This window comes from Melanaphis sacchari, unplaced genomic scaffold (assembly GCF_002803265.2).
Source record: "Melanaphis sacchari strain LSU unplaced genomic scaffold, SCAv2.0 Contig0_pilon_pilon, whole genome shotgun sequence".
In the NCBI taxonomy this organism is placed as follows: domain Eukaryota; kingdom Metazoa; phylum Arthropoda; class Insecta; order Hemiptera; family Aphididae; genus Melanaphis; species Melanaphis sacchari.
In genome coordinates, this window is record NW_020270366.1 from 320,633 (window position 1) to 333,989 (window position 13,357).

Genomic DNA, 13,357 nt, shown 5'->3' on the forward strand with positions numbered 1-13,357 from the left:
AATAAATTTAAATAATAAATGTTTCTATTCAAAGAATCAACCTAATAATAATCGTTTAACCTTAAACTAAATTACAACTGTTTTAAACATAGTTTACACAATGATATAACATCATTAAAAAATAAGTTTGACAGAAAAGTTTTGAACAAATAAATAATCAACTATATTTAATCTAAAAAAAATTAACAGTAATAAAATAATATAATGTATACGATGTCATAATTATAAGATGAAATTATTATCTTTCCTTTCAATATCTGATACAAGAAAGTTTGATCTTACACAAAATCTATAAGTGCAATTCAACACCACCTAAGTGTTGTTGACAATTATAATTAATGAGCTATCGTATACCTACAACATAATACTATATTATGTACTAAAAATATTGAATTAATTAAAGTAATTAAAAAAAGAAAAAAATATTGTGTACGAATATATAGATTTGTTTAATCCGTATGTTTTTATGTTTGAAAGCAATGATAAAATATCGTATTCAAATCGATACTGCGTGAAACTATATTTCTCTAAAATCACGATTATGTTGAAAAAGTGTTTGCTTAGGTATTTTTATGTAAGTTATAACCTGCTTTAAGATTTTTTCAAAAATATTTTATAAGTTTAAAAATATAATCACTATTGAATTACTAAAAATAAAATAAAACATGACATATAATTTTAAAAAATAACTGTCCATTCATTAATTAAAATGTATAAGATAAAAATATGTTTAAAAAAAAACTTTTAAAAACCAATAACTGAATAACTGATTACAATTGAGTAAAATTATGAAGTCAATCACTTTCAAACAAATGAAAACTGTTGTCAATTGAGCTTGATCAAAAAAGTTGGATTAAATATTAATATATACTATAAATTAGATTACAAAATATCATGTTATAATTATTTGTATTATAATTGCTAAGTTAGGTAAACTTTAAACTAATTTATTTTTTAACTTTCTGAACATAATAATTATTAATTATTACATATTATCCAAGGACTAAAACTGTAATGAAAATAAATTTTCAGGACAAATACTTTTTAATTATATTTTTCATAAAAATATATGTTATCTAAATTTCACTATCCATATTACTGCAGTAGTTATTGTGAACTATAGTTTGTCAAATAAATAAATTTTTAATAGATACTTATTTTAACAATATTTGGCTTTAAAGTTAAGTAAAAACAAGTGTACAGTAAGTACTTATCTAAGTGTATTACAATAAAAGCTTATTCAACCAGAAATATATGATAAAGCATTTCCAACGAGTCTCCCCATCGAATACTTGTGATTCTTGTAATTATTTGAACTAATTATCAATTCAGCTTATTATTTATGAATTTGATAGATAGCAAAATAATCGATTCCACTGAAAGAAAAATTAGAAATATATCAATATTTTCAATATAATATTTTTGTTAGAATACACATTTTTGATTTTAAAATAAAATACATAAGTGTAATAATATTATATAGCATACTATTTATAGTATAGAAATAAATTGTACACTTATTTGATGAAAAATATTCAAAATAGAGATTTAATTGCTCGTAGGTCACGAAAAGTTAATCATTTACACAATAAATAAAAATTTTTTAATTAAATTTAGTATTTATTTTGTAACTTAGTATATTTCTAAATATATCATCTATAAAACGATGAAAAGATGAGGACATGTGAAAACCACTTATAAACAGTAATTTTAAAAGACGACAAGTAAAATATCATAGTGTTATGTAAAATACACCATAAAAGAAACTTGTTTGAATTTATTGTGAAAATCGAGTAAAATATTATACAACTATTTACTTTTCAATAGTAAAATTTATCAGTAGTCAGTAATCATTACATTAAAACACTGTAGTATACTTAATATGTATTAATAAAACAAGATACGTATGATGAAATAAAAATAACTAATAATAACTAAGATACGTTTATATTTTTAAAGTGGTATGCAAATACCACTATAGGTATAATTAATAAATTAAAATGGGTAAAATAGAAGTGGGTTAAACATTTATTTTATTTAATTCTTGTGTTTAAAAATTATTCTATTACATAGTTGATATCCTAGTAAATAATTACACACTAATAACTTATGGTCAAAAATATTCACATGAAAATAATAATTAAATTTAGGAGTAATAAGTTAGCCAAGAAATTTAAAATGTAAAAAGAAAAGTGAAGAAATCATGAATACAATACTATGATAAAATTATAACATGATTATCTATGTAGAATAAAAATTGCCTATTCAAAACTCCTTTAATATCGTTATCAAGTATAATTTTAATGCTTTATAGCTTTTACTTTGTTATTATTGCTAAATATCATATTTTTTGAGACGATACATACAGGCGGTTCATGTATCATAAAATATGAATAGTAACCGATAACGTTTGTGTACTATATATTTCTTTTATTATGATATTATGCATCTCATTTTCTCCAAAGCATTGTTAAAAAGATATTGATTACTTTATTCCAATCAGATTTCATATTATGAATGAAAAAGGTAGTTGTGCAAATAGCATATTTATATATGTTCAACAATGAATGATAGATATGTCTTACTACTTTGATATATTACAAACTACACCAGTTGTTGTCTATAAAATTGTTAGAAAAAATCATAACTTTTAATAAAGTAATGACTTACACAGTACTAAAAAAAAATAACATATAATATAATAATATAAAATAATATTCTATGAAACGTTTTATTTACAAATGCAACTCCAAATTATCTAAATTATTTATGCCAAAAATTCATCGGATAGTAATCGATGGTTAAATGTTATGCATCATCAATTTAAAAATATCGATAAATTGATAAAGTAACACCTTACAGTATCCAATAATAATTTTAGTACTTAAAGTATAATGATTAAAAAATACCGTACAAAATCAAACGTCTTTCACAACATAAAATATATAAAAATACATCTGTCTTATCTTATACTTCTTTTTTCACTCGATTCGTGTTGAAAACGAATGTTTGAAGAAATAATAAAAATAATAGAAACATCGTAACAAGGAGTTTACCTAATATAATTACATATATATTCAGGTTTCTCTAGATGTACCAAACTCATATACTTATTCAACACATAATATAATTTATTATGTTGTATAATATTTAAATATTAATATTTTCATATTATATCTACCTACGTTTTATACAAAACTATAAAATATTAATACAATAAATATTTTTTTAATTCCTACATTAACCAAAATATTCTAAGATAAAATTAAAAATGTAATATAATATCTTAATCATGGTAGACAAGACGATTAAGACTTGATAAGTATAATTAAATATAATTACTAAGTAAAAATAATTAGGTAATACAATTTATTTAATGGTTTCGGCATTTATTTTTGTGTTTTTATATTTAGTTATGAACATATTATTATCACTCAGGATATAAAATGGGTAAGTGCAAATAATTAATTCATTTTTGATTTGAATTTAAATTTACCTATATTATTAGATTAAAATTTTAAAATTCAAATGTCGGGTGTCCAAAATAATAAATTGCACCTATAATAATATAATTAACTGTAACTCGTTACTTCTGTTAATATATAATTGCTATCAGTTGTCTCCGTAGTACACTTTACACTAAATGTGTCAAACTATACATAGAAACATAATACTAACAAGTCTTGTTTTATTTATTTTTTAGTAATGTTAATGATGTGGTTATGATAAGCTTATTTATTTTAGTATAATTAATTTTCGAACATACTGTTGTTTAAAAATTGAGGCACTGTACACATTATTTAAAATTATTTCGCTTTTACTTTTGATCAACTAAAATTTTAAGCCAATCAAAACAAGACCAAGGTCCTTTAATTTAAATGATATTTTATTTTTATTTTTTGTTTTAAGTGCAAATAATAATCAAGAAGTTTTTTTTCTAGTTTTAAAATAGACATTATTTTATTTTATTTTGTAGATGTCTATATACTTTGAATACAAGAACTATAAATAAACGAAATAAGCATGTATATTACAGAAACGTTCAAATGTCATTACCCAAGTAACCAGAGAAGAGCGTATAGTCGTAATATATATATATATTTATTGTAGCGTATATTATGTGTATTCGTAAACGTACTTAAACGAAAAAAATATTAAATTTATATATACACATTATATACATAATACTGTTATATTATCATATATACTCATTTTTTAAACTTCATATTACAACATTGATACATTATTGTTATATAACAACACACACATATTACGGGGTTGAAACCAATTAATGTAACGAGCAACAATCATAGAAACATACCTAGAAATAAAAAATGCAGTCATTAAATTACTGATTATTATTTGTAATGTTTGCGAATAATTAAGGAGTGTTTGATTGAACGAAATATGCATCTATCTATTTATCTCTATTAATTACGCAACGCTGATGATTTTGCTCATAACTACAGCAAGTGAAATAAAATTCTTACGGTATGATATTTTATATTATATTATTGAAGCCATCAAGCTAATGTATTTCAACATTACTTAGTACTGACTAACCCATTGGTACTCCTCTTCTGACAGAAGAACGATACATCCCATAAAGTTCTTGATAATTAATTGCTATTATAAATTTCTTTTAACGATGGATGTTACTAAAATTCCATTAACCTTCTGCGCAGATACTTAAAATACATTATACCTAAACAATGACTCAAGAATTATATTTGCAATATAAATAAATAAATATATATATATATATATATATATATATAACAAAATGGTAACACAATCATTTCCGAGTATATTAAATACTTGATCTCCATTATAAATTAACCAATAGTATGCATAATATATAACATATAGTAATTTACGTATAATATAACTAATTTTAAACATGAACATAAAATGTAATTTTGCTAGATAATTTACACTTTAAGTGAATTAACTAATTCATTTGGTGTTGTTAATTAAATCTGAAAACTAATCTAATCTATTAATCTACAACAAAATAAAAAATAAAAATATATCTAATCAATGAATTAACCTATAATATTTTAAAAATTTTCAATGATCTAATTAAGAGTTTTTACCATTTTTAGTTTCCTTTATTTTTTAATAGTCTTAAAATTAATTTGTATAAAATAAATGAAAGCAATATTGATAATTTACTATATGCATATATATATTAGTATTGAATAAAATTATTCATTTAATAGAATTAAGTAATTTTAATTGATAATAAATTAATTTTAACACTATTTTCCATAATCATTTTATTTTATTAACAAATAAAATAAATAAAATTGTTATCTTTTATATTTGTAAAAATGTTACATTAATTAATAGGTACTCTGCCGCGGGTAAATAAATACCTAATATTAACTGATAACCTTAATCAATTACTTAACACATATTATATGTAAACTAAAATATCTAATCTAATAAAATATTGTACCTATAGTCGTAATACTATATTATATACTATAGTATTATATATATAAAATGTGATAATAATAAATAATTAAAATTGTTGTTTTCATATATATATATATATATATGCAATTGACTAGAGTAGATCGTTTTATATTAGGAAAATAACTTTTTTTACATTTGAGAAACGTCTACTTAATATGCATGAAATTAATAAACTTAAAAAGCTTACTTGTGACTTATTTTTTGCACAAAAATTGTCTTGTAAATTGCAGGAAAAAACTCTCAGGTTTCGTAGAACAATCCAATTTTGATATTTTTTTTGTTTTTTAATTAGAAGAAGAATTCTAACATTGAATTTTAATAAAAAATTCTATTTCTTAGATCCATTTATAAAAATTTAAATGCGACTAATTGTGACAACGCGATAATGTATTGCTTAAATAATATTTCCTTATTAAATATATAGTATTAGTAGGCTCCTTAACATATTAAAATATATGTTTTGAACCTATGAAATCCCAGAAAAAAATTTATAACGATTTTGGGTAGTTATTATATTATAAAAGCTAATCTAATAATTTCGATTATTATATTAAAATCTATCATTGAATAGATATTAATTTAGGCATATGATTCAATGTATCATATCACCTGGTATGTGGCTCGTTACGGTCGTGGCGTACCTACATATTGTATGACAATGATGAGTTCAAGTATGATTATCATTTCGTTGTCATATAAAATCTCTTGGCATAAATTACTTGTTTCATCTTATCATCCGTCATAATAATATGCTACTATAGAATTTCAGCTGTAAATCGTAATTTATACTGCGGTAAAACTTTTATTCTATAAACTGATATAGACTTATTGATGCAATATAATATCGAATAAAACTTATAAGTCATAATTTATGTACAATTCTTATTATTGTACGATTCGTATGAAAACTAAATGGGAAATTAAGCGATAAAAACCAAGTTTGGAGTCAAGTGTACAGAGTTTATTTCAAGTACAAAGTCAAACGAATTTATATTTTCACCAAACAAATCACTTTTGTACGTCACGTTCCTATGACCCAAGTTCAGCTTGGTGTGGCAGAGGTACCCTTCTCGAATAATCATGTACCGTTCGTTCATTCCTAACGTATAGTAGTCGTTGACTTGTCTCAAATCATCCATTACAATAACACACCAAGAAATGAATAATGTTATGAAGTCTACCTACTACGTACATGGTATTTAGTATAGTTTTATGGCGTCTAACCTACCAGATTTTTTATCGGATTTAGATGGGCTCGATTGTGTGAAATCATAACAATATAATGTTGTACTAAATGTGTAAATAGCATGATGATTAACATTCAAGTAATTCAACAATAATTATTTTAATTGCACTTATAATTATATAAGAACAAAACTAAAATGAGGTGGAACAAAATATATAAATTTAACACATATCTGAGTAAGCAATTTTTAAGAAGTAAATAATTTAAGCTATCAATCAAATGATGTAGATACGGTTGTGATTGATGAAATATGGATAAAAATATCTATAAAAGGGATTAACAGTTGTGAGTTATTTCTAAACATCTTTTACCTGAAGTATTTAAACATTTCACCTCAACACTACATGTACAATATTCTAACCGATGTCACGAGGCAACAAAAGTAAGTACGTTAAGTCCATACATCATAACATCACAATATCCTGGTGGAGGGGGGGTGAAAGGGAGCGGTAAAACGAAGACGAAGACATGTCACGCTATGGAAATATGTGTATGCATGCGTACGTGTGTGTGTGTGTGTGAGAGAGAGCTCTGCAATGCAGAGGGGAAAATTAACAGAGCGGCTCAAACTATGCGCGTATCACTCAGTAAATTTAGTCGAATAAGACGTGGTTTTCCCATCGCTGCAATCCGTCGCCGTAGGCTGTACAGCGTGCACATACTATTGTGACTACCATCTGTACCGTAACACGGGCCCGCAAATCGCATGGACGCGACCAAGCTGGAAGCCAAATGGCCACCCGACAGGAAATCCACGATCGAAGCATCCGAATTTGGTATCTACAAGGAGCCTTCCAACAAGAAACGTCTGCGTGGCACTGACAGGGCCACAGGATGTCTCCTGGTTCTATCCCTGATCGCCGCTGCTGCGGTAGCGGTAAGCAATTCTACAACCCTGTACATAAAATAATTATACAGTATACTCGTAAATAACATGTATGACACAATGATATTATAATTTTAAGTACACCTAGGCCATGGTTTAAAACTATATTATAATATATAATAATATATATGTATATCCAATAATACAAATATTATGTATAAATTCTATTCATTTTTGTAGACAAATTCGATAACCTAATCATTTAAATCGATTTGAAACTAAATTAATAAAACATATTTATAAGAAATATATACTTGTGAAGAGTTAGAAATTTTTAAATTTTAGTTTTTAAAAATTGTATTATAACAGCACGTTCGGTATAATACAATAAGAAAGAACTTGGTTGGTTGTGATGTCAATAGGTATAGGTATGAAGCATTTTATCACACCATACTAAACCCTTAGCTAAAAACTCAAGACAGGCAATACACAATTTATTACATTTTACGAAAGTTTACCCGATCAACTTTACTCCTCATCGATTCAAACCCTTTTTCACCACATATGGCACCTTATCTTACCTGATGTCTTTAATGTACAGCAATTGTTTTAAAACTTTTGGTGATTTTAGTTAAGTTATCATCCCAGCAGCGATTTATCTTCACCCTTTTGATTTTGGCCATCTTCTATCATGTACGCATCATGCACGTGAACAATGATCGTTTAAAACCACAACGTGTACTTTATAGTTTCTCATTCCTATTTTTTGTACGATTTTAGAAAATTTCAATAGTAACCGTTACTGTTTTATAAAGTTATGTATCTTTTTTAAAATACAAACACAACATTAATAATATATTTTACTCTTGAGAATTTAAATCTTAAAATGATAAATATTTAAACACCGTATTTTGGGACACTTATCAGTAATCAATAATCAAAATACGCATTAATTGATGCTTTTATGATTAAACTCGTGCTAAAATCTTGTTTTTCATAATATACACACTAATATATATTTTGGTTAATTAATTATGTCTCTTTGTATATGAATATTGAATCTCATCATCTCAATTAAACAAATAATATATCACAAATTTGCATTTTTTTTCATTAGATTAATTGTATTGAAGTTTTCATCATACAATAACTCAGCATTAATGTTATCAAGAAGTAAGAATCGTTTTTAAATTATGAACGTTTAAAAGAAGCTTCTCTAAGATAATGACAGTTTCAAAAAACATACGATTCTTATTTGTATGTCTTACACAATAAAATAATGCATTTTTTTTTTTTTTAATAAACAGTTATAATTTTACAGGAGGTTTTTTCATGCATTTACAAGTAGTTACACGAATAGAGTGTATTAATCGAGCCATGAACATTATGGTCACCGAAACCTCGTGGTTATGATAATTATAAATAGATAGGTATACTTTCGGTGGTAATTATGTCAAACCGCGTTTTGAGTTCACAACATTTTTAATATATTTATTTTGTCTGAGTTATTTGTCGGACATGCACTCTCGTTTTTACCGTGAAAGCGTTTGATTTATTTTCATAAATTTTAGAAAACCAAAATCAAAACTTTAAATTAAAAATACAATAATAATTACAGTTTGTTACCTCAAATATACACATCAATATACACCTATGTACGCAACACCGAATTTATTTTCCGCTTTGTAGACAGGAACCATAAATATATTAATTTGGTTTTATCGTGTTAATTACACTAAAAATCAACGTATTATTGTATCGCATAAGGTAAAATATATATAGCGAAAACGAAAGTAAATTTCTATGCACATTGCTAAGTTGTATATTTGTTATAGTGTTACATGAAAAATGAAAAGAAATTTTATCTGGACATAGAATCATAAAATATCTCTTAAAAGACCAGATTATTTTTAAATTCGTATAACATTATATAAATTATATAATCACAATATTATGTGAATTGAATTGTTTAAAATTATTAGTACCTACTTGTAAATATATACCTTTTTTCAGCAATCTTATTAGTAGCTTATAGTAGCAATTTGATTTAAGTTTAAGCGGATAATTAAAATACTTATTTTCAAATTCTTATTTCATTTCATTTTTGTGGTGTACATTGATATTAAACGAGTTAAAAGGAGCTTCTCGGAGATAATAACAATTTCAAAAAACATAAATTAAATATAAAAACGTATTTTGGTAAAATGACAAAGCCAATATTTTTGTAGTTTTTTAAAATATTTGGATGATCAAATATTAACAAAATAATTGCACCTACTTTTAAACATAAATTTAAAAAAAAAAATGATTATTCCACCAAGTACTTTTTAAGAATAAGATAAATTTTTACTAATAATAATTTTTTTTAAAAATATGGTGCCTTATTAAGATAAATCATTGGTTACCTATTTATAATAAAACTACAAAATAAATTTTTAATTTACGTTTTAAAGCTAATACGTCTTCATATTCCATACTCTTATAATATTTACTTGTTCAGAGTAACTATTAAGTTCTGAAAATGTCTGCTTCAAATATACAATACGCGCATAACCAATGATTGTACCTGGTATCAAATGCATGCGAAATACCACAATATATTCTATTTATGTCCTTTGTTTATAAAAAAACAAATAACTAAAAAATACGTTATATATAAATAAAATCTTATTGAAAAATATTCGTTTATAATGTAATTTAACTATTTCATTTTTTAATTGATCAAATATATTCATTTACACGATAAATATTTTTTTAGCTGTACTTCACGTTTTATAATTATACGATTCCAACAAATCAAGGTGCATCTACTGGACCAATAGTGAGTTACGCAAAATATGTAAAAGAAAAAAATACGATGACTACTCAAACCGCTAACCGTTCAACAGACGGGCTTCTGGCTGCAGTTCTCGGTATAAAAAATTCTGAGAACTACACGACACATAATCCAGTGGATGACGTAGTTATTTCCAAGAGAATCGATGACAATAAATTAGAAAACGGTAGAAAAATGCGACTTTATCCACATCTGACACCACAACGGCCGACTTATTTATCCTACGACTCAAATTATTGGAGAACTAATTCAAATAAAAACAATAAGCTCGAGTATGCCGATAGTATATACGGGTTCAATCGAAGATCGGACTTTCCACAGTTGGCAGCTTATCGAGCACCATTCCCACCAAAAAGCATCCTGGACGTAATGAAGTACGTAACCGGGTCCCCTCATAAGGCAAATATTCCGGAATACATGATAGCACAAGAATCCAACCCTCGGTATTATCCTATAAGACCGGCAGAAGAAGTCAACAGATTCCTCCCGGATGTAAATATGCCAAGTACCAATTTAAGGAGATTCCGCAACAAATTTGGTCCACCAGTATACTTGACACCACCTACCATGTCATTACCGGATGACTTTATGAAGCCACCTAACCCAGAAGCCCATTATTCAATGGATTTTGAGAGAGACGTTCCTTTAGACCTTACGCTACAAGAAGGGTCAGCTAGTATACCGTCACATACTGATGTAATATTTCATCCACCATCTTTTAACAATATTTACCCTATACCAGATTCTCCAAAACCAAAAAAAGTTAAAAATAAAAGAAACAAAAAGCCAATAAGTGTTATGTTAGATATATATCCATTACCGGATAACGAACACGAAAACGAACAAGGTTAGTAATTTAAAATTAATTATACATAACAAAATAATATAAAATATTTTATTATCTGTAGGTATTTATAAGTACAATTTATAAGTGAATCAGATACCTAAATATATAATATATACATAACTTATACTTTGTGATAGTAAACTATCAACAATATTGATAAATTCTAAACAATTAATTAAATTAATTAAATTGAATACATTTTCTTAAGAAGAACTTGATCAATAAATCTATATTACTACTGATTTAGTAATATATTTTTTTTATTATTACTGATAACACAATTTAAAATGTAATTTAATAAAATTTCACAACTTTAAATTTATTATTTTTCTATAATAATTCGTACTTAAATTACAATTACAATAATATCACAGAAAAAGATCGTATTTTTAAAATAATAATTATAATTTAATAATCATAGATTTCATAATATATTTCTTTAAGATATAAAGATAAAATATAACTATTCTAAAACATGTATATTAAACATAAATCCTATTTTCTACTATTTTCTCTCAGATATAGTAAATTTCATTAAATGTATAATACATAATGTTTTTATCGTATTAAATTAACAATTTTGAAATTGATAAAAAAAAAAAATAGTTACGTATGTACTACTCGTATTTCATAATTAAAGTATCATTAAACCATTTATTAATAACGATTTTTTTTACTATATAATAATATATTATATTTATTATATTTAGCTGAAGAAGATGAAGAAGAACATAATTCTGAGATAATTACTTCGTTAAAAAACAACTTTCAACACTTAGATCCAAATAAATTAATGTTTCGATTAAACCTATTTCCTAAATTCAGCGAAGGTGGCCGTAGAATGTAAGTGTTACAAATAATAATTATAATAATCAGTGACGGCGCTAGAGTTTTTGGGGCTCTAATTAAAATAAATCACTATCTACCTATACAAAGTCTTTGAACCGCTATTCGCGGGGCCTAAATTATAATCTTAAATTGTAGGGTCCCCTATTGCAACTGCCCCTATTGTCCCCTCTCGCGCTGTCACTTATAATAATAATACCAAATGTAAAAAAAAAAGTTAAAAAAAAACTGTTATTTATAAATAAATGAAAATTTTAAGTGTCTTAAATACTTCAGTACAACTAGCAGTTAGGAAATTGAATATTTATTATATGTTGCTACTATTGTAAATGGCAAATTATGCAATTTACCCCCAAACATATTTTTATGCTATTCTTATAAAAAAAAAAAAAATACTAACTGACGGAATACTTTTGGTTTAATCATAAAAAAGAAAGTTTTTACTTTTTTTTCGCTGCCATTAACGTTATAAATAATTTCGACTATTATAAAATAATATTATTAAATTTTAAGACTTAAATATTAACTAATGTCATTATTATATGTTTAGTTCTAAAAGTATGAAAGACGAAGAACAAGAGAATCATATTAATCCGATTATTCACTTGACAACGTATAAACCACTGCAAGGTAATAATATCGTATAATATTTTTAAATATATTTTTAAATGTACTTTAAAATACCTATTGTTTTTTTTATAAATATTTAATGTTAAAAATTTAGATAAAGAAGAAAATGGAAAAGTACTTGATTATGAATATTTGTCGGAATCAAAAAATATAGCAAATATATCAAAAACACAATAATACTTAACTCAAGACTTGAACCATATTTATTAAGATATATTTAACTATACAAAATTTAATTATACTTTATAAACTAAAATAAGTTACATGGTTTTGAATGTTTAGATAAACCAAAATAAATATTTGAAAACTATTTCATTCATTTTAAGTAATAATTTCTAAAAGCTATTGAAATTGTTCAATCTTATGTAAAACAGGGTATAACTAAAAATATACCCAATTGAAAAAATATTAACATCATGTGTATTTCGTACCATAATCAAATTCAAATATTTTTATATATATATAATACTCCTAGTGTTTTTATTTTTGAAGCCAATATAGCTAATCAATGAAGAATACAGCCATGCTTAAAATCTATAAAAATATTTAGTTTATTTAATATATTTTATAAATCTTATATATACCTACCTGATATAGAATAAGGTTAATGATTATTATTATTATTATTAATATATGATGAATGTT

At 24.8% G+C, this 13,357-nt stretch overlaps 1 protein-coding gene across 1 annotated transcript; it reads left to right on the forward strand.

The window, feature by feature from the left end:
- The first annotated feature begins 7,066 nt into the window (after positions 1-7,066).
- On the forward strand, positions 7,067-12,904 carry LOC112595377. The gene is made up of 5 exons (XM_025340539.1): positions 7,067-7,604; positions 10,312-11,236; positions 11,947-12,079; positions 12,633-12,712; positions 12,807-12,904. The coding sequence occupies exons 1-5, from the start codon at positions 7,434-7,436 to the stop codon at positions 12,887-12,889; spliced, it is 1,392 nt and encodes a 463-aa protein (XP_025196324.1). The 5' UTR covers positions 7,067-7,433; the 3' UTR covers positions 12,890-12,904.
- Positions 12,905-13,357: the final 453 nt, after the last annotated feature.

Bases quoted from the DNA above. Each gene is read 5' to 3' on its own strand.
- LOC112595377 (XM_025340539.1), top strand. From the start codon at position 7,434: ATGGACGCGACCAAGCTGGAAGCCAAATGGCCACCCGACAGGAAATCC. The intron at 7,605-10,311 runs GTAAGCAATTCT...ATATTTTTTTAG, and splicing joins TCGCCGCTGCTGCGGTAGCG to CTGTACTTCACGTTTTATAA. The intron at 11,237-11,946 runs GTTAGTAATTTA...TATTATATTTAG, and splicing joins CGAACACGAAAACGAACAAG to CTGAAGAAGATGAAGAAGAA.